This window comes from Geotrypetes seraphini, chromosome 4, assembly GCF_902459505.1.
Source record: "Geotrypetes seraphini chromosome 4, aGeoSer1.1, whole genome shotgun sequence".
NCBI classification, from domain to species: domain Eukaryota; kingdom Metazoa; phylum Chordata; class Amphibia; order Gymnophiona; family Dermophiidae; genus Geotrypetes; species Geotrypetes seraphini.
In genome coordinates, this window is record NC_047087.1 from 265,249,692 (window position 1) to 265,277,249 (window position 27,558).

General features: G+C 41.9%; 1 protein-coding gene across 8 annotated transcripts in view; it reads right to left on the bottom strand.

Annotated features, from left to right (window-relative positions):
• Positions 1 to 27,558, bottom strand: part of ADGRA1 (adhesion G protein-coupled receptor A1) — an 873,110-nt gene that overhangs the window by 686,865 nt on the left and 158,687 nt on the right. For all 8 annotated transcript variants that reach the window (XM_033941640.1, XM_033941643.1, XM_033941641.1 and 5 more), the window contains exon 2: positions 3,964 to 4,035. In XM_033941640.1, the coding sequence (XP_033797531.1) occupies positions 3,964 to 3,983 (20 nt within the window). In that variant the 5' untranslated portion in view covers positions 3,984 to 4,035. The remainder of the gene's footprint in view (positions 1 to 3,963; positions 4,036 to 27,558) is intronic.

Below are 27,558 nucleotides of genomic sequence, written 5' to 3' on the forward strand. Positions count from 1 at the left end.
CAAGAAATTTCAAACCATTTTTCCGATATGTGAAAGGGAAAAAGCCAGCGAGGGAGGAAGTGGGGCCCCTGGATGAGGGTGACCGGAAGGGAGTGGTGAAAGAGGAAAAAGAAGTGGCTGGTAGGCTAAACAAGTTCTTCTCGTCGGTCTTTACAATAGAGGACACATCCAGTGTGCCAGAACCGGAAAAAATCTTCAGGGGAGAAGAGGGGAAATTATCATGCATGGAGGTAAGCCTCGAAGACGTTCTCAGGCAGATAGATAGATTAAGAACGGACAAAGCTCCGGGCCCAGACGGGATCCACCCGAGAATACTGAAAGAGCTCAGAGATGAAACAGCAGAGCTACTGCAGCATATTTGCACCTGTCCTTGAGAACAGGGGTAATCCCGGAGAACTGGAAGATAGCGAATGTTACACCGATCTTCAAAAAAGGATCGAGAGGCGACCCGGGAAACTACAGACCGGTGAGCTTAACCTCTGTTCCGGGGAAGATGGCCGAATCACTGATCAGGGAAGGTATCAATGAGCATATAGAAAAAAATAATCTGATGAGATCGAGCCAGCATGGTTTCTGTAAAGGCCAATCATGCCAGACAAATCTACTGCATTTCTTTGAGGGGATAAGTAAGCAATTGGACCAAGGTGACCCAGTAGACATTATATATCTAGATTTCCAAAAAGCCTTCGACAAGGTGCCCCATGAGCGCTTACTGAAGAAACTGTGGAGTCACGGGGTGGAAGGGGACGTGCACAGATGGATCAAAAATTGGCTGGCGGACAGGAAACAAAGGGTAGGAGTAAAGGGGCACTACTCTGACTGGATAGGGGTCACAAGTGGTGTTCCACAAGGGTCAGTGCTGGGACCACTGCTGTTCAATATATTTATTAATGATCTAGAAACGGGGACAAAGTGCGAAGTTATCAAGTTCGCAGATGACACAAAACTCTCCAGCAGGGTCAGAACTGTTGAGGAATGCAAAGAACTGCAGAGCAACCTGAACAAACTGAGTGAGTGGACAAAAAAATGGCAGATGAGCTTCAATGTGGAGAAATGTAAGGTCTTGCACATAGGGAAGAGGATCTCCATGTACAGCTACGCGATGGGAGGGAGGGTACTCGGGGAAGGCAGCCAAGAAAAAGATCTGGGGGTATTGGTGGATAACACAATGAAGCCGGCGGCGCAATGTGCAGCGGCCTCAAAAAAAGCGAACAGAATGTTGGGCATTATCAAGAAAAGTATCACTACCAGAACGAAGGAAGTTATCCTACCACTGTATCGAGCAATGGTGCGCCCACATCTGGAATACTGCGTCCAATACTGGTCGCCATACCTCAAGAAGGACATGGCAATACTCGAGAGGGTCCAGAGGAGGGCAACGAGGATGATAAAGGGTATGGAGAACCTTTCATATGCCGAACGGTTAGACAGGCTGGGGCTCTTTACCCTGGAGAAGCGGAGACTGAGAGGGGACATGCTATTGCCCGAGTGCATGCTAATGCCATTAGAACTCCTTGTGATCTCAGGCAAGACACTTAACCCATCCATTGAATTAAGTACCAACTTAGATTGTGAGCCCTCTGCCCATTGTTCTCTTTAAGTTGAGAGGGAGTCCTCCAGCTGCATTAGTGCCAATGATGGGTGCTTCAATACTTGTTTTCAATTACTAGAGACAGGCAAGTTCTCTGCAGTTCTGCAGAGCTTGCCTGTCTTTCACTATAGAAAATGTAATAGTGAAGCAAAACCCCTCATCCCATCAGCAGGATTGCAATTGGAGGATTCCTGCTCAGCTTAGAGGGAACAGTGCCTCTGGCAATAAAGAAATACCTATGGTCCCTGAATGCAGTGGCGTAGTGAGGGTGAGAGATGACTGGGGTGATGGTGCTCTACCCCACTCTCTTCTCCGCCACCTCCAACCCCATCTGCTCCTTCCCTGCCCCCTCTTGCCATGCACATGTCTACCCTTTCCCGTCCCCGGTACCTCTTTAATGTCCGTGGCACAAGCAGCAACCACACACTGTTGCTCGCTCCAGCTTCAACTCTTCCTCTGATGTGACTTCCTAGGCACAGGTCCAGGAAGTGACATCAGAGGAAGAGCCGATGCTGGCGCAAGCAGTAGGTTGGGGTTGCTGCTTATGCCATGAACTTTAAAAAGGTATGAGGGAAGGGGCGTGTGTACACGGTAGTGGGGAGTGGGGAAGTTTGGGAGTGGGGAAGTTTGGGAGCCGGCGCCTCCGCCCCCCACCCTTACTGCGCTACTGCCTGAATGTACCTCAACTTGAGCTACCAGCATTGGAGTGCTGTTGTTCATATCAGCCAGTCAGCTGTTCAGGATCTTCACAAAGAACTAGCTCGAGATAGGTTTTCATATAAATCTGCATGCACTATACCAGGGGTGTCAAAGTCCCTCCTTGAGGGCCGCAATCCAGTCGGGTTTTCAGGATTTTCCCACTGAATATGCATGAGATCTATTTGCATGCATTGTTTTCATTGAATGCTAATAGATCTCATGCATATTCATTGGGGAAATCCTGAAAACCCGACTGGATTGCGGCCCTCGAGGAGGGACTTTGACACCCCTGCACTATACTGTTTCCAAATCTAACAGCTGGGGTATGTCCAAAGGACTGGATTGAGAACCTAGAGTATCTACTGTATATGCAATAACCAGACTGCATCATAATCTGACGATAGGTACATTGTTGAAAGCAGTGGTCCCCAACCCTGTCCAGGAGGACCACCAGCCAGTCGGGTTTTCAGGATAGCCCTAATGAATCTGCATGGGGCAGATCTGCATCCCTATCATCTTCATTACATGCAAATCTCTTTCATGCAGATTCATTAGGGCTATCCTGAAAACCCGACTGGCTGGTGGTCCTCCAGGACCGGGTTGGGAACCACTGGTTTAGAGAACTGCATGGCATCCAGATGTTCCACGGAGACAATGAAACGATAAAGTGGGAGTTCAAGCAGAATTTTGGAATTAGAGTTTGTTCTGAAACTAAAGAGTCAATGTAATTATTAAAGAAACAGGAAATAAATATTGTCTCCCAGGTCTGTATAGTTTAGGGTCTTGCTGACCCTGACCACTTTTACTACTACCACATCCTCTCCCTCAACTCACTGCCTAAGAAAACTGGATATGCTCTAGCTTGGGGGCTTAGTGTACCATCTCAGAAACATGTTCCCCATGTCCTAGCCTGCACAATGCAGTGAAAGTTACAGAGGCGGACATCTGGGATTGCATAACTTTGCTTTCCTCATTTGACCCACAACTGCACACATCTAGTAGAGAAGACAATATGGGGACTATGGTCCAGATCCACCATAATACAATGTGATCTTCAAAACTTTGCACCCCTTCCACCCCCAGACTTTTGCCATCCTAGGCATAGATCTAATATACATATGTAGAAAATCAAGCCTGGCCCCATAGAATTAGCTTCTAACAACTAGGGCTCCTTTTACGAAGGTACACTAAGAGTTTTAACGCATGCACCAGATTAGAGTGTGCCATAGCGCACGCTAGCCGAAAATCTGCTGCCTGCTCAAAAGGAGGCAGTAGCGGCTTGCGTGCGGGGCAATTTAGCGCATGCTGTTCCGTGTGTTTAAGGCCCTAGCGCGACTTTGTAAAAGGAGCCCCTAATGTTGAGTTTATTGCACCCAATCTTCAAAAGGTCATATCCTTGTGCCCTTTAAGGCAAACAGCGCTTGTCCACTCAGAATTTTTTGCTTATTTTAACTTTTAACTTGTTAGACTAACAGATTTATTTCCATCTTTCTTTTGACTTTCTGAAATTCACCTTCTTTAGTGTTCTGACAAAAAAGCAGCATGTTCGGACAGGTAAACTACCTTAAACTGTTTTAAATATGTACAGTATTCCCTATTTTTTAATGTTTTTCTGACCTTCATTTCCACTTTCAGACATGTTTAACATGTAAAGAAAATATTGCTAGACTCACAGTTTCTCCAAGGACTGCATGCCAAGGAAAGAATCCCTTTTTATCAGCAGGATCTTGTTGTTACTCAAAATTCTGTGAAGAGACAGAAATGTGTTTGGTTAGCTTGCCAGGCTATTATGATTACTGAACTGAATAGCAATATGGAGATCATCAATATTCAACACTGAACATATAGTCTGAAACTTCTAACACAGCCATTTTCATACCATAGTTACATTCAATGACATTATCCATTTTGGAACGGCTGCTGAATATTCATACATAACTTGAAAAGTGGGGTTGGATATTTCCAATGATGTGTACCATTTGTGTGGATCACTTAGATGTATAACTTGAGTTAATACTGAGCTGCAGCAATCAGCATTCTTTTTATAAACACCAGCAAATCACCATATACAGTATATAAATCCAGATAGTGGTATGTATGTGTATATATCTCCAGATAGTGGCTTACACTGAATCAGAGGGTGACTGAAACCAAGGTTTTCGATTTGGGCCAAAACCAGTATCGAAACCAAAATCAGTCACCCCCTCCTCCTCTCTCTACAGAAGCTTGTCCTCCCAGCCCAGCATTCCCTATTTGTTCATCTGTACTGCCCACTCCCCAACCATCAGCCTCTTTATTCCTAACTACGAAGCCCTGGTAGTCTAGTGGCCTCTTTGTTTAGTTTCATTTAGTTAAATTGTGATATACCGCCATGACTTCCCACAAAAGCCTCATGGCAGCCATTTTGAGAATGGAACCAGCATGGGCAAAAGCAACAAGAGATTGTTTCTGCCCTGACGAGCGAAGAGGCCATTAGACTACCAGGTCTTCAAAGGTAGACCTGGGGAGAGCCCACAGGTAGTTGTTGGGCTGCACAGAGTGGTTGGGGGAGCAGAAGCAGGGAGTTTCAACTGAAACTGAAGCAGAATTCAATCTGAATTACAGACCAGAAATTCACTGAATATCCACGCAAGGTAGCCAGTGCCATGCTATCCCGACAGAAGCAATATTGAGCCTGGACAACTTCTGGCTCCAGCCTCACTCCATTCCTCTGCTGCATTGGCAGAACCTGGATTATGCAGAGGTGGTCGGTAAGGATATCCAGTACACTATCTCTATAACGTGCTTCTTAACATTTCAGTCAGTTGCACTAATCCAGATAGCAGGTGCTGTAAGCCAGAAAATTGCTCCTAAATACTGATCCATATATTGTATGTTAAGTGATTTAATAATGTTGCTAAATGTGTAAGTTTATCCCCCCTCATTGAACAATTTTGCAGGCATATTTTCATGCTATATACTAATTGGCACTGACAACCAATAATTGCTGCTAATTGGAGTTAAATGGTGATAATTGAAACTAATTTTAACTTATGATAAGTCCTAACTACACTTTAGTTACTAATCTAGGAACTTGGTGTCCTTGCAGTTAGATACTGTTTTCTGATCTTTTCTCTGCTTTTCTATATGAATTGCAGTTCTTTTCATCAGTGGCGTACCAAGGGGGGAGCAGCGGGAGGAGGGGGTGCAAGCCATGACGGAGTGTTCCCGGCCTGGGAGTCATGGTCCGGGAACTTCCCTTCTCACGACCTGGTGCCAAGGCTCTGGATAGTCCCCGTGGCCCAGCATGTTCCCAGCCTTCTCTCCCTTTACCTTCCATGAAGCTGAAAAAAAACTGCCGGCCTCGGCAGTGATTCAGCTACGTCGCCAGTGGCTCCCCTTCCTGCTTGCCAATGACGGATCTTCCTGTTTCCGCCCGGGTTGATTGCAGAGGCAGACATGGAAAGCAGGAAGGGGAGCTGCGGGCGTTGTAGCTGATTCACTCTGCTCATTATGACAGAGGTTGCCATACAACAGATTACGAATAACTGGAAGAATTGGAAAAATGCTGAATTACAGCTTTTGGTGAAACTCTTTATGCCACATATTCAAAATGGAAAGGATAATTGCTATACAGCAGGGAAATTTAAAAAAATTTCAGGTTATTTGGGAGCCATTAACAAGATACTGTAAAGATTGAAAATATTGAATAGAACAAATATTAATTCCCTTTTGTTCATACACGTCCAGAATGGGGTGGGGGTGTGTGTGGAAATATTTTATGATTTCCTTTGTTTATGATTAATTGTTGGACATAAGGGAGAGGGGATATTTGATGAAAGCTATAATTTGATATAATAAGTAATGTTAAAGTATAAAATGATTGTATTTTGTGTTATACTTATTGTGAGTTTAAAAAAAATGAATAAAGATTTATAAATAAAAACCAAAAAACAAAACATGGTGCATTCTCCGTGGTGGTATCCTATATAATAAAAGGCTAACTCGCGCATGCGCACTCCTATTTGTGTGCTTCCATGATCAGTAGTTCCGTGGCCGCATGAGTGCGCATGCGCGAATCCCCAGCACTTCCCTACACTCGCCGGAAGGACTGGACTATACGAGTCCCCAGCACAAGCGTGTGGCCGACCCAGCATCGTGAGAGGATGCGCCGTGCAAAGTGCTGCACACTACTGGAGGGGGAGGGACATACCGGCACAAACCTCACGCCAGATGGGCTGAAGCCAGCAACAGCAGCGAATTGTAAACGCTGCTGTTGCCTGAAGCACCCGAGGCAGATGCTTCTCTCCCAGCGAGATGACTTTAATATCAAACCTCCCTCCAGAGTTGGCAGCCGCAGCACACTAAACAGGCTGCTTCGGGCTTTCTCCTGCAGTTGAGTCCCTCTGCCGCATCACTGATGACATCATCAATGACGCGACAGAGGGACTCAACGGCAGAAGAAAGCCCGAAGCAGCCTGTTTAGCGTGCTGCGGCTGCCAATGCTGGAGGGAGGTTTGATATTAAAGTCATCTCGCTGGGAGAGAAGCGTCTACCTCGGGTGCTTCAGGCAACAGCAGCGTTTACAATTCGCTGCTGTTGCTGGCTTCAGCCCTTCCTCTCTGGCCGGTCCTGCCTACTTCCTGTTTTCATGAAGACAGGACCAGCCAGAGAGAAGGACCTGAAGCCAACAACAGCAATGAATTGTGAATGCTGCTGCTGACCAATGAAGTAGTTAAATGAGGAAAGGGAGCAGAGGGGGAGAGAATGGCTTGGAGGGAAGGAGGAAGGTATGCCAGACCAAGGGAAAAGGAAGAAGGAGATGGAGAGAGGCCATATGGAACAGAGAGAGAGAGGGCGGACACTGGATGGAAAGAGAAGAGAGGGGCAAGATAGAGGGTGAACAGTAGATGGAAGGGGTAGAGAGAGGGAGACACACCGAATGGAAGTGTGGAGGACAGGGGGAGCAGACGTTGGAAGGAAGTGGGGAGGAGAAAGAAAAAAGGCCACATGCAGGATTGAGGGAAAAGGATAGAGTTAGAAATAATGATAGACAGACAGGGCGCCAGGGAAAGACACAGACAGAAAGAATGACAGCGTCCAAGGAGAGAGAGACAAATTAAAAAAAACAAAACAGACAGACAGACATCTACTCTAGCACCCGTTAATGTAACAAGCTAAAACACTAGTATCAAATAAACATGAACCTGAACTACAATATATTCATACAAGGGAAGCGTACACACAGAAGGGAGCATAGTGACTGTCATGCACTTTCCTTGCCGATACTTCCATACTTTATCGGACACAAGGATGGAGAGGCCTCACTGGTGGTCCCTATTCTCCACTCACCCCCCCTTTTCCCCCTCTCCCCACAAATCAGAGTCAGAGACCATGGTTACATTTCCGCTAAGGAAGTTTTATTTATGGCTGCAGCATGGTAACAACACAATCAATATTATATCAACCATATTCAATAATTCTGACTGAATAACATTATTGAACTATCAATAACCTGTCAAATACAGTATTTCAACTTATCCTAACTTCTAACAACCTCACCCCTCCGGGGATCTCCCCCGACAAAGCATAGAAAGATGGCTGCGCCAGGAGATCCCAGTTACTTAAACTTCCCGCTGATCCTCCCCTCTACCTATCCCCGACTAGCCCCTTTCTATCCCATCCTGCCCTGGTCCCCCTGGAGCCCCTCCCCCCCTCCCACACACACACCTTGTGCCAGCCCTTCTCTATTTGCTATGGGCTCCTTTTTTTCATGCTATTCCACACCTAGCATATATTATCATTCACAGGTATGTATTGTCCTGCCATGCCATGCACTGTCATGCATCCAAATGCATTGCCATGCTCTGTTATGTACTGTCTACCACGCTTCGTACTGTCAGCCACTATAAATTTACTGTCAAGCTATTAGTTACCGCATTGTCATACTAAACTCATAAAATGTCCTATCATATCCTATTAAGTATTGCCATGTTTTGTGAGTACTATCATGCCATGATCTAAAATGTACTGTCAAACCCTATGTAAACCTTGCTATCCTTTATTATGTATACCCCGTTATGGCTTATTATGTATGTAAACTTGTAACCCGTTCTGAGCTCCTCTGGGAGGATGAGCTATAAATCCAAATAATAAATAAATGCTCATGCCTAACTATAGGCAGTTAGGTACATAAACGCAGGTATTCTATAACTACACATGCAAATGCCAGCCATGCCCCTCCCAGGTTCATGCCTCCTCCCAGTTGTGTGCTCTGGAATTTGCATGCACAATTTACAGAATAGCAATAATGGGCAATTATGCACGTAAATGCTAATTACTGCCAATTAACAGTAATTATCATTTAAAGCTAATGAGCTGCTCCTTTATATAAATTGTGTGTTCATCTTTGCATGCTAGTCTCAAACCTACAAACACAATCTTAAAATATTAGGGAGTTTATGTCTAAGCGGTGCTTCCTCTTTTAGAATATATAACTTTTGGTGCATATCAATTTATAAGCCCCAAATTATCTGTTCAGCTGCTGTGGGATTTAAACAAGAAATCTTATATGGTCGGTGCCACTGCTGACTGCACAAGTTCTTTTTAATACCGACCCCAACTAATTTAAGAGCAAATGGCATGCAAAAACATAATTAAAAGATACTTATGGAACGAGATCCTATGAAATGCCAATCATGCAATTCTCTGTTCCATTCCCAGGATTTATAGCAGCAAATGAAAAACATATTAAAGCAGAAGCAAGAAATTGATGCTTCAGTGCACTAATGACAAATATTTTGAACAAGAATGGATTTAGAAAGTGTAAAAGTTTTGTTTATTTAGTATGAGATTCTATTGGGACATTTTACTAAAGTGTAGTATTTTTTGCATACACCACATTGTAACTGAAAATGTTAAGTTGCAGTAAGTGCAAAGCCCATATAATAATTGCATGGGATATCTTCAGATCTGTCTTGCATTTACCACACAGGCAAGCACTTGCAATATGGTAAATGAATCAGCAGATCATACAGGCGCTGTTACTTCTTTCGTGCTTTCTCGTAGGTAAGAAAAATGCACCTGATGCCCCTTTTTGAAATTGCTCCTCTTCTTCCCTGAGAGGAACACATCACAGCTCCTCCCCCATTCTCTATCACCCAACCTCTTAAAGGAACACATAATCCAGGTTCCCTTCTCTACTGGGGGAGGAGGTACCCTGATGTCTAGATTGTTAAAGACAAGTGATCCACAGTCATTCCAAACCTCTCTGGTGCTGGGTTCAAAATGGCATCCATGATCCCACTATACTATTGCTGAGGTTCAATCTGCCAAAGAAGGAGAATTGCTCCCCATTTGGCAGATTTATCTCTACTAGTATCGCAAAACTACCACTAGTCATAGCTCTCATTTTGAATCCAGCACCAGTAAAAGCAGGAACAACTGGGGATCAGTCTTGCCCCAAGACTCTACACATCAGGGACCCCCTTGTTTCTTGCTTTTCATTTTGTTTGAGGGATTAATTTTATAAGTGACCTGGACATGCAAAACAATGCTTTACATACTCAAATAGGTGATTGTAAGATTCCTGGCCAGGTTTTCTAAAGTCTGGTCCATTCTCACACAAACACACACAGCATAAACCCTTTGGGAGGTGCTAACATAGTAAATGACAGCAGAAAATAACCTGAATGGTCCATCCAGTCTTCCTATTAGTTATTTGTGTATAGTTCTAAGACTTGTTCCTTCACAGGCTCAGGGTTCAAAGTAAATTCTTATTTAAACACAAGGACATTAATATTTCCACAGACCGTCTCTTATAGTCATCTGCTTTATCAAATACAACTATTATAGTACTTAGACTTTGTCATGCTCCAAAATACTATGCCATACAGTTTATTCAGCATTTGGTGGTTTACCTTAGCCACCCACTCAGCAAGCAAATCAGCAACCTTCTCACCTTGACAGTCTCTCTTCCTTCCCAGGGCTTTGATTCAACCCAATGCAAGGGAAGGCTTCTTTGTCTGAGACTTTGCTCAGAGAAGTCTTTTCACCGGGGACCACTCCTGAATGATCCCAGGCTAAAGGGAACCCCTTACTCCCTCAAAGGGATCATTAACATTACACTGGCGTATACTGTATGTGCATAAAAGCTGACATTAGGAAAACACACATACTTATTGTGATGGAGCTGAGGCGAGATCAGCACTTATATGAGTATCTTATAAAATAGAAGCACAAGCACCAGTTATTACCAGTACAAAAACCTGCCTTGCAGCAGATATAACTGGGCAGTAGCTATCGAAAGCACATACCTTTACAAAGTGTTAAATGTGTCTATGTGCCTTGCCTTCCTAGAATCCTTATAAGAAAATTATCCTCTCTAACCTTCACCATATACATGTTTTTCTTGGAAAGTACTGCTTGATAGGAAACATTTCTTCTAATAAAAATCTGTCAACATGGAGATATAATATAAACCTTAACCCAAGAATGATGAGAAGCTCCATGAACAACTTGAACAAAGTTGTTAAAACCTTCAACTCTGAGTCAACATGCTTCTTTTCCTTCTATACTGTGAAAATTGAATTTAAATTATCTTGAGGTTCATAACGAATGCTCAGAACTCCTACGGGAGCAGCACTGAAAAATAACTTCCCAATGCTCAACTCTGATAGCATACAATTCACATGCATGCTATTAGTTTTAAGCACTGGGAAGTTACTTTTCAGTACGGAAGAGGAACATGCCTGGTGTGTGCTCACAAGAGCTGGGGAGCAGGGAGCTTAGAAGAGGACAGTCACTCCCGAAATGCACTTACCAGCCCCTATTCAGCTCCAAGCTGGCATCAGATTTCCTGCAGTAAGTACAGAGTTTGATTTGTGAGCTGTTTCTGAGTATTAGGAGGGAATAGCTAAGCACTTTGCCTGGCTGGCCCAGAACTTCCTCTCCGACGTCAGAATTGATGTCAGGAAGAAGGCTTCTGGGCGGCAAGCATCAGCAGCGGTGGAGCGTTGGGGGGGGGTTGAATCGGGCACTGGAGGGAGGGAAAGAGTGAGGGAGGCTGGCTTTGGTGCAGCAGGGAGAAAGGGGAAGCAATCGCCTGTCCCATTATCCCCGCGCATAGCTTCGGGACGCTGTCCCTAAAAACAGGTCATTTTGGTGTCCCAAAGCTATGTGTGGGGACAATGGGACAGGGGATCTAAAAACAGGACATATGGTCATCTTAATTATACTGTATATTTCCTTCTAAATTGCTTTGGTCCAGCTTTACGATGCTCATGATCAGAAGAGAAACAGGAACTAGGGCTCTTTCCAAATCACTGCCACTGTGGGCCTTAAATTCAGCCACTATTCCCCTCATTCTCTAATGTGAGTAACTGAATGTAAGACCTGTTTGCTCACTCAGATTATACGAGAGTTCTTCAAAAAGTTTCCACACTTATATTTTCATGGGAAATGGTTGGAGCGGGAGAAGTGGTAAGAAGGCGTGTCATAGAATGTCATGTGACTAGTCAGTCAGGCAAGCCAGCTCACCTTATGTGGAAAAGTGATATAATTTGCTTTTGAGATATTTAATAGTGCTCAAAAAGTTTTCTCACTTATTTTTTTTAAAGATCCCTTGTAAAATACTAGCAGTTATGCACAAGAATGTTACAGATTCCGGAAGGGGATAGATTCCGTACAAACGTAAGGAAATTCTTCTTCACCCAGAGAGTGGTAGAAAACTGGAACACTCTTCCGGAGTCTGTTATAGGGGAAAACACCCTCCAGGGTTTCAAGACAAAGTTGGACAAGTTCATGCTAAACTGGCGAGATGACTCATTTGGAGCACTGGTCTTGACCTTGGGGCCGCCGCGTGAGCAGACTGCTGGGCAGGGTGGATCATTGGTCTGACCCAGCAGCGGCAATTCTTATGTTCTTACATTCATACGTATGTAAACCTCTCTGAAAGAATACTCATTGGGTGGTACATTAAGTATTAATAAAATCTGAAACTCGAGCGTTAGTTGGGCGCTAAGCAGTATTATGTAATCCTAACATGCAACTTGCATAATGTCTAGATACGAAGGGCATTCACTTTGGCGGTTCAAGGGTGTCTCTCGTAATTAAGAAACACAAAAAGTGGATCCAACGAGATCTGCAGTACAAAAACCAGCAAGCAAACCAAACACACGAACTGCAGACTAAGTACAGAATGCAGGCTTTGTTTATTATACCGATAATGAAAATGCAGTAGATATACAACCTTATTCACAACCAAGGGACCCGACACGGTCTGTGTTTCGGATAACACGCCTTCCTCAGGGGTCCATAGTGAATAAGGTATGAGACAAACCGCAATATAAAGGTATCAAACAAGCGCCTCTGTGATACCTTTATATTGCGGTTTGTCTCATACCTTATTCACCATGGACCCCTGAGGAAGGCGTGTTATCCGAAACACAGACCGTGTCGGGTCCCTTGGTGGTGAATAAGGTTGTATATCTACTGCATTTTCATTATCAGTATAATAAACAAAGCCTGCATCCTGTACATAGTCTGCAGTTTGTGTTTGGTTTGCGTCTCTCATAATTATGCATATGTGCTATAACACAGTGGGCTCCTATTACTAAATGGGATAGCGTTTTTAGCGCGCGCTGAAGATTAGCATGCGCAAACCCCACGATAAACGGAAAATACTAATGCAAGCTCTATGGAGGCATTAGTGTCTAGCGCTAAAACCACTAGCGCACCTTAGTAAAAGAAGCCCAGTGTCAGTTACACGCTAAAGTGTCAGTACACATTTACACCTGCCATTGATACGGTGTAAGTGGATGCACCTAAATATTAGTTGGCGTATAACTGAATCTAGGCATTCATAATAGAATTCACAATTAGCAACTATCTTTAGGCACACTATATAAATTGCCCCTATATTATTATTATTTATTGAGTTGATATCGCCTGTACTACTCAACAATCCAGGTGGTGAACATGTTAAAACAACTAATCAGATAAGAAAAGAACGGCAAAATGTATAAAGGAAAGATATATCATACACTCAAGCACTCATGTGGAGAGGCATAATTTAAAAAAAACCCGTCTAAGTCCCTTTTTGGCTTAAGGCCCTAGGCGCCCAAAGTAGGCATCATGGAAATGTCCATTCTCGAAAAAATCCATCCAAAATGTGTGTTTTTTTCCCCTGAGAAAGGCCTTCATGTACATTCAGACATTTAATTGCCCAGACCGCCACTACATCTATCTTTAAGTCCTATTCCTGGAAAAAAAATTTGCCCAAGTCCGAAACGCCCAAAACAAGACCTTTTAGGCATGGGAAGGACCAATCCTTCGCCGAAAACCACAATTCTCTAACCAGCATCTATCATAAGCGCTGATTAGAGAATTGTGGACCGTCGACCCCCCCAGTAATGATCATGGCAGGAGGGATCATCCCCCTCCCACCACCCAAAGATGCTAGCAAAAAAATTACATTCTAGCATGTATTACCAGGGGGTGCTGAAAAGTTCTCAGTTCAAACAGCTTCAGATGCTAACACAGACATTTGAGCTCAGAGAACAGAGGTTAAAACAGTGAAAGTCACATTAAAAGTTCCAGGACAGATGTCACCATATTACATTACATTACTGATTTCTATTCCGCCTCAACCTTGCAGTTCTGGGCGGATTACAAAAGAGACAACTGGACATTTCCAGGATAATTACAGAGAGAATTCTGGTCATTTCCAGGAGAAGTTACAAGAATAATGGAGGTGTATATTTATTCTTGTAACTTCTCCTGGAAATGACCATATCTTGCTTGTATTGTATGGTGAGCCCTCAAAAACCTGCTATACCTACATTAACATGACACCTTCAAGCATAAGGGCTATTGTTGAAGTGTGCAGGTGGGTACAGTAAGTTTTGGGTAGGTTTTGGAAATATAGTGAATCTGTACCTGGGACTTTTAATGTGAAATTTACTATAGTACTTCTTAGAAGAGCCCCTCTGCTATGCTCAGCTATCTGAACAGTTTACTATGAACGCAGGCTGCCTAGAGGAAAACTTTTGTGCGTTTTTCATGTGGATGTATTTATATTCTAGAATGGCCCTGGATTGGCCACTATGGGAACAGTATAATGGGCTAGATGGACCATCGGCCTGACCCAATATGACTATTGTTATGTTCTCATTTTTTCTCCAGAAGCATTTGGAACAGTATGATGAGTCAGACATAGAAACTCCCCCCCCCCCCCCTTCACACACCCCTCGATCAAAGAAGTAAAACGGAAAAAACTATACGATGGCCTCCTGGCCACTCAAGCAGCTAAACTAGATAACCAAATCTCCAATCTACTGATAACGACACCAGACTACAAGACGTTCGGAAAAGAAATAAAAACTATACTCTTCAAGAAATTCCTGAAACAGCCCTAACTTCAGACTTACCGTCCTTCCCCCCTCCCTCTTCCCGCCACACAGAAACTACATAACCTACTCTTTACCTCTCTAGAAAGGACAAATGTTCTTCCATTGTAACCCTCCGTTTTTATCTCTTTTGTAATCCGCCTTGAACCGCAAGGTAATGACGGAATAGAAATCTCTAATGTAATGTAAACCTCTAATGTAATGTAATTAGTGTTTTGCTGTAAATCACTTTGAACCAATTTCCATTGGGATAGAGCTAGTTATAAATACTGTACTGGGATTATGATTATAAATCCCTGGCCTCTCCATTTCTCCCTTCCCAGGAGTTTTAAGAACGCTGATGACAATTCTGGTGTGGAAAGCTAATATTTCACCTTCTAGCCTCAAAATTATTACATATATTGCAGAGTCAGGTTCAGTGGAACCCCTTCATCTTGCAAATAGGACATTATTTCTTTAGTATGCCCATTAAACAACTTTGGCATGCATATTAGCTATAATTCATAGGTACCTTAGTTCCCCTTAGTCATTTTTCCTTTAAGTATACAGGAACTAGCACTGCTACAGTGGTTTTGGCCTAGTCCAGATGTATTGAAAGATGGTGCCTTCTGGTTGTCTGAAGGACAGTAATTGATTTATAACTCTGTGGATGTGCCACAGCCTCTAGCTCCTTCCAGACTTAGTTCAACCACAAGTCTTTGGCGATCCTGTTCATAGAAACTACTATATATCAAATGATTTTGTTTTGCTTTATTGGTTTTCCTGTCTTCTACCTAAAACCAACAAATGTAAAGCTAACTATGGATCTCAGCAATTATTTTAAATTATTATAATGAGAACTTTGGCCAGAAAGAATGTTTTTAGTATACAAATATGTTTATGCAACTAGGTTGACATTCTACTAAAACACATTTAATGAAGGCCAAAATTACTTGGAATGAATGTATAGTAGTTTTTAGATAACAAGAGCAACAAACAAGGTGTCTCACCTCAGTATAAGGCAGCAAATGGAGCAGAAATCTACTTCTACAAACATGGACCTCAAAATCCAACAGGATAATACTCAGTCAAACAACTTTAAAAGAGAGTTACATGTTACATGTCACATCACAGGTCTGCTCCGGAAACTAAACCAGAGAGAAAATAAACTCCCGTTTAAAGGGATAAAAGCTCTCTTGCCAAAAAAAACGGGCATTATTTAAACTGCATACAAACAGCACCGAACACTGAGGTTACTAAACAAAACAAATCCTAGGAGGTAGGTAAATAAGTTCCTGAGAATTGCTAACAACTATCCAGACTACTAATACATTTTTCAACTTAGCTTGGTCTCGCTGTGCTGTGCAGTGTAAAGTGATACTGTGCAAGAAAGTGCTTCCAAAAACGATTCAGCCGATGGCTGTAATCCAAATAAAGCAGCAAAAAAAAAACCAAAAAAAAAAAAAACCCACACATTTCCCTAAGAAAAGATGAAAATCCTTGTTTCGCTTCATACACTGCGTCAGGAGAAACTGACCTCCAGACAAACACTGGATGGTTGTTAGCAAATTAATGCGATGGATATGCTTGTTTTTGAGTACAAATTAACTCAAAATGCGGCTTGATAGTTGACAAGAAAGCATGCATTTCAACATCTACCATGCAGATGTTCTTTTTTTAAAAAAATTTAATTTCTGTCAGAGCTAAAAATCCAAGTTCAAAGATAAGAAGATCTAAAAGGTAACACAGCCTTGATTGCACTGTTGCTCAAGTTAAGATAACTACTGCATAAAGAATAAAATTACTTGCCATTAGTTTTCAAGGACCAGTCAAGTCAAAGAATGATGCTTGTCTAGGTGGTTGTATCCTTATGTACACAGTTGCTCATAACATTGGCAGACTCTTGTGTACACGATGTACATGTCATCTATTTTAGTGTACGAGACTTATTAATGTAATTTTTTTAAAATAAAGTAAAATTCTGGAATCTCTTAACACACCCCGGAATCTCTTCGGGGCACACAGTTTGAGAGACACTGTCTTAGGGCTTTCATGATACTCCCGTTGATTTCCTGGGTACTGAAGCTGCATTCTTAAATACAGAAAGTTAAAGAAACAACAAGTCTCTCCCTGTAACAAATGTCTGGCCCGATCAAGGTCAAATATCTGGAGGTTCCATTTATTTAGCCGAGAGCCATTGCATTTTTCTTCTTACAAAATATTGACTGAAAAGCTAAAGCACATAATAGATAAAAAAAAAGAATGCTATTCAGTCTGGTTTTCCTATACCTTGTTTTCATTTAATAGATATTGATTCTGAGTATACTGCCTATTATTTATCTGAACTTTCTTTTTGAATAATCTTTGTTACAGATCTTGAAAGTGTGAAAGAAAGCCTCTATTAGATGATCTTAGTATACCTGATAATTTTTTTTAACCTCTGGAGGAAAATGTGTATAAGGTAGATGGAGGATGGAGCATGAAATAGATCAAGCATCTGTGTTTGAGAATGTGTGGAAAGAAAGTAAGTCAGTGTCTCTCAAACTTTTTCAGTTCTGGCACACTAAATCAGTGTTTCTCAACTTTTTCAAGCCAAGTACCCCCTAAGCCTAACAAATACCAACCGAGTACCCCTGGCCAAACTCCGCCCCAGACCTGCCCAAACTCCGCCCATGACTCCACCCCCATAATAATACCAATTTTAATGCAATTTTTTCCATCCATTTTTCTTATACACAGAGAAAGTGTTAATTTTCATTTATATTCAGATTTTTTCAAAGTTGTCAAGGCAGATGACTTTAAAATATGCAATGTCACCTCAGTAATAACCATATAAAAATAGACAAATATAGTGCAAAGTAACCATATAAAAATAGACAAATATAGTGCAAAATATAGACAGCAGATATAAATTCTCAAAACTGACACATTTTGATCATTAAATTGAAAATAAAATCATTTTTCCTACCTTTGTTTGGTGATTTCATGAGTCTCTGGTTGCACTTCTTCTGACTGTGCATCCAATAATTTATTTCTTCCCTCCTTCCTTCCTTCTCCATTTTTCCTCTCCTCCAGACCTCATTCCATTCTCCAACCAACATCTCTCCCTCCCATGAGTCCAACTTTTCTTCCTCTCTCATCCCTCAGATCATTTTTTACCACAGCCCACTAGCCCCATGCCCATTTCTCCTTCTAACATCCCTCTCCAACACCATGCCACATCTCTCCCTCCATCACTATGACCAACATTCCTCCCCCTTGCATCCTCTTCAATCTATCCCGCTGTTCCCTCTCCACCACCATATCCAACATTTCTCCCTCTCATCCTATTCCCTATGCATCTGTACCTCACTCCTCTCTATTCCCAATTTTCCTCTTTCTTTTTTCCCCATGTACACCATCTCTTTACCTCTCACTCACATATTCAGGCCCAACAATTGTCCCTTTCTATTCCCTCCCTCCTTTCTTCCTATGTCCCAAGTTAGTGCCCCCTCCCCCTCATTGCCTTCTAGTCTTTGTCTTTCCTCCCTACCTCCCTGAAGCCTGCCTGCCTCCCTCCCTCAGTGAAGCCTATCTGCCTGTCTTCCTCGCTGAAGCTAGCCAGCCAGCCTGCCTCCATGCTGCGGCAAAACCATCCAGCATGCCTCCCTCCCATGCTGAAGCCTCCTCTCACCCGGTCTGCTGCTGCCACTCGCCACAACTGCAGGCTTGGACCTTCTCTTCGATGTCAGAATTTGGAGGCCATATCTGGCGAAGGGCACAAGAAGGCTTGAAGCGGTCCAGAGGAGGGCGACGAAAATGATAGGTTTGCGCCAAAAGACACATGAGGAGAGACTGGAAGCCCTGAATATGTACAGGAAAGGAGGGACAGGGGAGATATGATTCAGACATTCAAATACTTGAAAGGTATTAACGTAGAACAAAATCTTTTCCAGAGAAAGGAAAATGGTAAAACCAGAGGACATAATTTGAGGTCGAGTGGTGGGAGACTCAAGAGCAATGTAAGGAAATTCTTCTTTACGGAGAGGGTAGTGGATGCCTAGAATGCGCTCCCGAGAGAGGTGGTGGAGAAGAAAACGGTGACGGAGTTCAAAAAAGTGTGGGATGAACACAGAGGATCTAGAATCAGAAAATAATAGTAAATATTAAAGAACTAAGGCCAATACTAGGCAGACTTGCACGGTCTGTGTCTGTATATGGCCGTTTGGTGGAGGATGGGCTGGGGAGGGCTTCAATGGCTGGGAGGGTGTAGATGGACTAGATTGAGCTTTGACGGAGACTTCAGTAATTGAAACCAGGTAGAGCTTTAGATCCTTGTCCAGAAATAGCTAAGGAGAAGAAAAAGAAAAAAAAAAAACCCCAACAACAAATTTTTAGATTGAATCAGGTTGGGCAGATTAGATGGATCATTTGGGTCTTTAACTGCCATCATCTACTATGTTACATTATAATTGAAAGAATAAAATTGCAAAACCAACAAAAAATTACCCCCCCCCCCTTTTTTTTACAAAAGTGTAGCTTGGTTTAGCGCAACCATGGCAGTAACAGTTTCTAGGCTCATAGAAATTCTATGAGCATAGGAACTGTTACCACTGTGACCGGTGCTAAAAACCACACTACACTTTTGTAAAGGGGGTGGAGTGTAAATGTGAGTTATTTATTTAAAATTCATTAAGCTATATATGGGTTATTGTAACAATGCAATGGATGTGCTTGTTTTTGAGTGCAAATTCTCAAAATGTGGCTCAGTAGTCAACAAGCAAACACACATTTCATCATCCACCATCTGCATTTCGATTTAATTTCTGTCAGAGCTGAAAATCCAAGTTCAAAGATAAAAAGATCCAAAAGTTAACAAAGCCTCAATTGCTTTGTTGCTCAAGTTAAGATAACTACTGCATAAAAAATAAAATTACTTGCCATTAGTTTCAAGGATCAATCACATCAAAGAATGATGCTTGTCTAGGCAGTCGTATCCTTATATACACAGACGCTCAAAATATTGAAGGAGACTCTTGTGTACGCAATGTACATGTCATCTATTCTAGTGTATATTTATGAAGCAAATTTTAAAAACATAAAGTAACATTCTGGAATCTCTCGTGGCACACCCAGAATCTCTTCTGGTACACCACTATGCCATGGCACACAGTTTGAGAGACACTGAAGTACGTGAAAAAAGAAGATTCTGAACAAAACAGAAGAGAGAATGTGAAAAGAAGAGGATATGACATAGACGATAATTTATAGGAAGTGCCTTAGCAACCTGAATCACTGGCATGAGTAGCAAGCAATCCAGTGACATCTTAATCCAGGGGTCCTCAAATCAAGTCCTCAAGATCACATCCCAGCTTGGTTTTCAATCCAGCATCCTGTTTTCAGCTGTGAGCAATCCAGGTCACAAGTACCTTGAGGGATCCCTAAAAGTGGCAAGATTTCCCAGGTATAAGCAGTGCCGTTCCCCAAGCCTACCTTAACAGATTATTGATTTTCCCTTCTATGAATTTCTTAAATCCAGCTACACTAACTGATTTTAGATAAATTACAGAGCCCACGTATGCATTTACGGCCTCTTTTACAAAGCCACGCTAGCGGCTGTGCTGCGCTAACGGCTCCGAAGCCCATAGAGATTTAAAGGGCTTCAGGGCTGTTGCCATGCAGCAGCCGTTAGTGAAAAAAAAAATTGGGGGATTTTTTTTTTTTATACCGCCATACCAATGAGTTCTAGGCGGTTTACATCAAGAAAAGCTGGACAATCAGCGAATTATATAAATGCACCACATATACATATTATAAATACAATATTAAAACAATTAAGATATAAATTTATCAAACAGATAGGTTTTCAATGCTTTTCTAAAAGCATAAGATTGAGCTTGAGGAATTAGAATACTCCACACCACTCATTTTACTAGCTTGGAATGCTAAAGTTTGATCAAAAAATCTTGTGTTAACGACAAGCTTTGCGTGATGGAAATGCAAACTAGTAAGATTTGCGTGTATTCACGTTTGTTCTATGAAATTCAAAATGAGAAACAAGATAAGCTGGAGCTAAACCAAATAATACTTTAAAGCAGATACAGCCAAATTTAAATAAAACTCTTGCATCAAACGGCAACCAGTGAAGCTGTCTATAATAATATTTTTTTCAGACCAAGATCAAACGAACCATTGAGTTTTGTATTATTCTTAATCTGTAAAATTTTTTTTTTAATGAGATCTCAAATAAATTATATTACAATAATCCAGGACAGACAGGACTGAAGACTGAACCAATAGCCTAAAACGACACCAGATCAAAATATTTCTTAATTGTGCGCAGTTTCCAAAGGACAGAAAAACATTTCTTTATCATTAAATCCATCTGATCGTCTAAGGTAAGATGACGATCTAACACAATAACTAATATATATATATATTTTTTTGTGTTCAATCATCTTTATTGACTTAATATTTTATTAGTATTAGATAACGGGAAATTATGTCCATTAAGTTGAAGTACATTTTCATTGATATTATCATTTGGACAAGCTAAAAAGAACGTCGTTTTTTTCGGGCTTGAGTTTAAGTTTAAAGTTAATGGTCTATCTCTCTATTTGTGCCAGAATTATTGAAATCTGATGTTTTATATCTGCCGTAAATGACATCATTGTACTACTTAATAACTTCATGGTTTGTCCCCTAGTCTTTGTACTTTTTGAAAAAGTAAATAACTGATTCACATTTCCCTGTTCCACTACAAGCAGTTAGTGTAACTACAGTTTTAAAAGTTTGGACTAATTCTTAAAGGTATAACCCAAAACACTGTTATTAAGGTAGACCTGGGGAAAGCTACTACTTATGCCTGGGGAAATGTAAAATGGAATCCTGCTAGGTACTAATGACTTGAATTGATCACTATTAGAAGCACTTTTGATCCGATTCAGTATAGAAATTGATATATTGTTGATATGTTCTTGGGTGACATTTTGTATATATGTATTTAATTGTATACAGTACTGCTTTTCTGACTATGCACAAAAGTCAATATAGAAAGCATTATGATAAATATAAACCAGGGCTAAACAAGCCACTGATTATTTTGACCATAGGAATATGTTTTATGATATCTGGGGAAGAAGACTCCTCTCCCCATTGTTCTCCAACCCTGCTTAAGGGTGTTAAAATTTCAAAGCCAATCTTGCCAGATCCTGAATTTTCAAAACATGGCATGCTATCATTTTCTGACTTTGCCTTAGCATGTAGTTATATAGAAACTAAGCATTTTTAGTGTATACTAAATTTCTTTAGTGTGGACTAATCTTTATTGCATAGGCCCCTGGTTAGAGAAAACTCTATTGGAAACACAGTATTTTCCTTGGAGCAAAATATATTATCTCTTCAGTATCCATGCTATGTTAGCTATGTCTCTCCAATATTGCACTTGGATCGTATGAAAGGCTGTTAGTTCAAAATCACAATAATAAGAGCACAAACGTCTTTCATAAATCATTTTGAACACAATGCAGTTAACTGAAAGCATACTTAAGTGCATATTTATTCAAACATTGCCACAGGCTAGGCAGCGTACCAAAATGTCTCTTTTTTTGCATGTACAATACTGCAGTTCATCTTGTTGAAGTATCTGAAGCGGAACAATCCATTAAACTTCTAGTTGGCAAGAGTTGTCTGGGATATATCTTTAAGTAGAGATTAGACCGATATCTTTGTCATGGATGGCTGGTGTTCTCAGTTTGTGCAACAGCTGCTCTAGATCAATGTTTCTCAACTCGGTCCTGGAGTACCCCCTTGCTAGTCAGGTTTTCGGGATATCCACAATGAATATGCATGAAAGAAATTTGCATATTATGGAGGCAGTATATGCGAATTCAAGTACCTCCTTAGTCAGGTTTTCAGGATGTCCACAATGAATATGCATATAATGGAGGCAGTGTATGCAGATTCAATGTGGATATCCTAAAAACCTGACTGACAAGGGGGTACTCCAGGACCAAGTTGAGAAACACTGCTCTAGACCAGTGGTATTCAACCCAGGCCTCAGGGACCACCTGGCCAGTTGGGTTTTCAAAGTCTTTGTCATCCATATTCATTGTGGATATCCTGAAAACCTGACTGGCCAGGTGGTCCCCGAGGACTGGGTTGAATACCACTGCTCTAGACCACAGGGACAATGACATTAATTGACTAAGCTGAAGCCACAGGAATTAAAGCATTGTGAGGAAACTGCCAGCAATTCTTCAAAATCGGTATAATTGTTTCATCTACTCTTTTCACCCACCAATGAAAAACCATTGAACCAGATTACACAATTAAAAAAGAATGCCCATAAACAAACTTTCTAGGATCCACTATTACTCCTACTCTTTATTATTTCTATAGCATTACCAGACACACAGAGAGCTTTACATTAAACACGCAAGAGATGGTAAGGTTGGAATTCCGTAAAAGGTACCAAAAGTTAAGCCTGGAAAGATCCGTGCTCAGATATCATCCTGTCAATAGCACTCCTTGTAGAGCACCCTTTTACAGAATGCCATCTTAGCACAGATCATGTGCCCAGATTCAGGCGCAGTACTTATGCTTGCTTCAGCCTGGTACAAATGCTGGCAATCGAGTATGTAAATGACCCTAACATTTGCCTAATTTCTGGGATCTCCCCTGATCTGTCCATGCCCCTCTCATAGCCACATGCCTCCTTTTGAGTTTTCTGCTATAAAGTTTAGATGCACACTTTATAGAATTATGTGTAGGGCACCAAATGACTGACAATTAACTCTAATTAATGATTGTTAACGGCTCATTAATTTAGTTCACATGCAGATCTGGGATCCATGTCTAAATCTTCCTGCTCAACTTTGAGTGACCTATACAGAATCTGAGGGTTAGTGTCTAAATTTGGTTTCCTAATGAAGTTAGATTTGGCCACTCCATGGAGCTAAGTTTTCAAAAGGGTAAATCCAGCTCCTAAATCTATAACTGTACAAATAATCATTCTGAAAATCTACCCCCATTTACAGGGCTTAATTTGTAGAGAAAAAGGAAGTGAAACTGTGGAACAGGAAAAGAAGGGGGGGGGGGGGGTGACTTATCTACAAATTAAAGAAATGTGATTCAATCACAACCTTCATCAGGCAACTATACTTGCTCCCAATATCATCCCGAATAATCTTCCAAACTTCATGTATCCTACACCAGATTTTGTATGGAAACTCAGCTGCCCCCTTCATCCAACTATTCTCTACTGCTTGGTCGACATCAAGAAGAATCCTTAACAGAATTCAACTAAACCTGCCATCCACAAAATACCTCCACTACAAGCAAATTTTCCACTCTATGCTAACTTATCTGGGTGTAAAAACCTGGAATGACCTCCCAGAAGCAATCAGGAAGAAGACAGACTACACCGCATTCAGGAAAAAGTTGAAGACCCACCTATTTGACAATTAATTGTTTCAGCTCTGTATATCACCCCATCCTTCTAAGCCCCTCCCCTTGCTTCTCCATGCCCCCTCCCCTACTCCTTTTCCCTCTCCCTCTTTGATCTGTCGCCTTTTGCTTGTATAGATTTGTGCGACTCACAAATGGAAGATTAGATTAGGGAGTACAGGGGTTCTCTACCCAGTCCTCCATTCTATCTAAATCTATTTCATTCATAATCATTGTGGGTATCCTGAAAACCTGATGGGTTTGATGTACCTCAAGGACTGGATTGAGAACCAAAGGAGTTGAGCCACTGTTCTCTTTTGTACTTTAGGCACATCCTCTTCCAGGTTATCTGAAAGGAAGGTGTTAGAGCAGGCCATCCCTGCTGTTCTGGACTCTGAAAAGAAGTGATGCATCCCCCCCCAAAAAAAAAAAAAATTAAGCCCTACCTAATTGTATCTTAAACTTACAGTCCATCTGAAGAATGAGGAAGGGGGATAGAATTTTCATCTGATTTAGTAATAAACTATTTTAAGAATGAGATTCCTCTTTAAATTAAAAAGCATATGAATATTTATCCTTCATGTTTCCACTGGTTGAATTTGACAACCAATATAAAATGAATCTTAAGATGGTGTTTACAAAATAGTTTTGACAGAGGGCCTTAGGGACAGCTTAAAAAGTACAATTAGTTACTGTGTCTAGAAAAATCAGCATCTGGAGATTTACTGCCATCCTGCAAGGTTATAGAAATGGTTCAAGCATCACAAACTGTGACTACAGACATCAACGTAACCTGAAAAGTACAATTACTTAGTGCTCAAGTTTGTAAAATAGTCATGCCCCAAAATATTATAAAAAATGAATATCTGCATGTTGGAAGAATTCACACGTTTCTTATTATCAAATGCTGATCTTATGTGGATCAAAACATTCTTATAATTCCTAAATGAGCTTTGCAGAAGGGATGTCACATGACAAAAAAGTACTTAACATTTTTTGCAGATGTTCACCACTAACCTACACTTATATCTGCAGTCTCCGGATGAGACTGGAGAGAAAACAAAACACAAAAGTAGTATAATGGGTACACCTCATGTCAAACTGATTGACAGGTGAGATAAGATAAGGATTGACCAATCAGCGTTCACTTCCGGGTTAAGCCCCGCCCATTGTCCTGCCTTAGTCTCCGCCCATGGCCCCGCCCCCACCCATGGCCACGCCCTAGTCTCCGCCCATGGCCCCGCCCCTCCCATAGGAATGAATGGTGGTAGCCCCGCCCATGGCCACACCCCCCACCCATGGCCCCACCCCACCCTTCACCTAAGCCCCGCCCCTCCCATAGGAATGAATGGTGGTAGCCCCGCCCATGGCCACACCCCCGCCCATGGCCCCACCCCTCAAGCCCCGCCCCCGCCCCTGTCCCCACCCCTCAAGCCACGCCCCCACCCATGACCCCGCCCCCTCAAGCCCCGCCCCCGGAAATGCACTTTTGATGACATCACCGGAAATGGGGGCGTGTTTAACCCCGAAAATACGCTTTCTGATGACATCACCGGAAATGGGAGTGCCTGCCCCCTACCGGAAATGCGCTTTTCTGATGACATAGGCGGAAATTGGGTAAATGACGCGGCGGAAATGCGCTTTTCTGAACACGTAGGCGGAAGTAGGGTAAATGACGCGGCGGAAATGCGCTTTTCTGAACACGTAGGCGGAAGTAGGGAAACAGACTCGGTCAAAACACCCACCCAGAAAAGAAGCGTCTTTATTTTAACAGTTTTTAGTTAAAAGACAGGGTTTAAGAGCTCACAGATAGAGCAGAGCACAAAACAAAAGGCATTCACAAAATCTTTCCTGCTTTTTAAAACAGAGTAGGGGCAGAAACAAACGAGAAAAAAAAAAAAAAAGTTGCATTTGCTTTTAACACCCTTTTCAGTAGGAATTCTGAGCTAATGGTTAATGGGTCAGCTCCCCTATTGTCATGGTAACAGCTGATAAGACCCTTGCAACACCCCTCCCCCTGATAAAACCAAGGGGAGAGATGCGGAAGTGTGTTTAAACATGTCTGAACTTGTCCCGGCCCCTACTGTTGTCTTAACAATCTGAAAAAAAAAAAAAACACAAGGCAAAAGTCTTTATTGAAGCAAATTTATTATGATCCACATGCGGCAGGAAGCTATGGAGGCATTAACCCTCTACTTCAAGCGGCTAAAAAGTGTGATATAACAGTTCGGAGAAAAGATGTGGTGGATTGGGTCACCGGTCAAAACGCATACAATTTACACAGACCGGCTAGAATCCATTTTAAAAGAAATAAAACAACAGACAGTGGCAAAGTGACTTAGTCAACATGTCAGCCTTTGCCCCCTTATAACAACGGTTACAAATACATCTTAACGGTAATAGATAACCTGTCAAAATATGCACGGGTCGTTTCTTTAAAAACAAAAACCGGTCGTGAAGTTACCGAAGCCTTTGAAACAATATTTAATTTAGGGCGTACATCTGAAAAACTTCAAACAGACAAGGGTAAAGAATTTTGTGACCCATAATGATGTTAAAGCAGCTGTAGTGGAAAGATTTAACAGGACTTTAAAATCCATAATACCTTTACTTACCAAGACGTCCTACAGGCTATGGTGTACATCCGTATGGGCACGCGTTTCCGGTTGCCGCGCGGCGGCACACGTACGGCACAAAGGAAACATAAGTTTAACCCCCACCCTGACAGGTAACACCCCCGGAAATACGCTTTCTGGTGACATCACAGGAAAAGGGAGTGCCTGCCCCGACAGGAAATGCGCTTTTCTGATGACATAGGCGGAAATTGGGTAAATGGAGCGACGGATATGCGCTTTTCTGAACACGTAGGCGGAAACAGACTTAGTCAAAAACCCCCCACCCCGGAAATGAAGTGGGGTTTAAGAGCTCACAGATAGAGCAGAGCAGAAAACAAAAGGCATTCACAAAATATTTCCTGCTTTTTAAAACAGAGTAGGGGCAGAAACAAACGAGAAAAGTTGCATTAGCTTTTAACATCCTTTTCAGTAGGAATTCAATGTCTGTCACGAAGGCTCGTAGATTGAGTTACTTTCTTAAAGATCGTGATGTAGAAAAAGAGGGTTACCCAAAGACCGAAAAACTGTACGAATCAGACAAAGAAAATATGGATCCCTTTAACACGCAGGTAACTGAAAAAAGGCCTACCAAGAGGCCTCGTAACTTTCTTAAAGACTGTAATGCGGAGAAAGAGGGTTACTCACCGTCTGAAAAACCGATTGACTTGACGGCAGATACCGGGGAGCATACGCACGAATTAACAGATTCTGAAATACAAGAGTTTCCAGATGCTCAAAAGCTATATGATTCAGACATAGAAAATGAAGATGTAGGCTATGAACTACCAGAGGATAATGCTTCAGATATTGAATTTTATGAAGCCGCTGCTGAAGCCGAAGCAACAGACATGTTGGAAAAGCC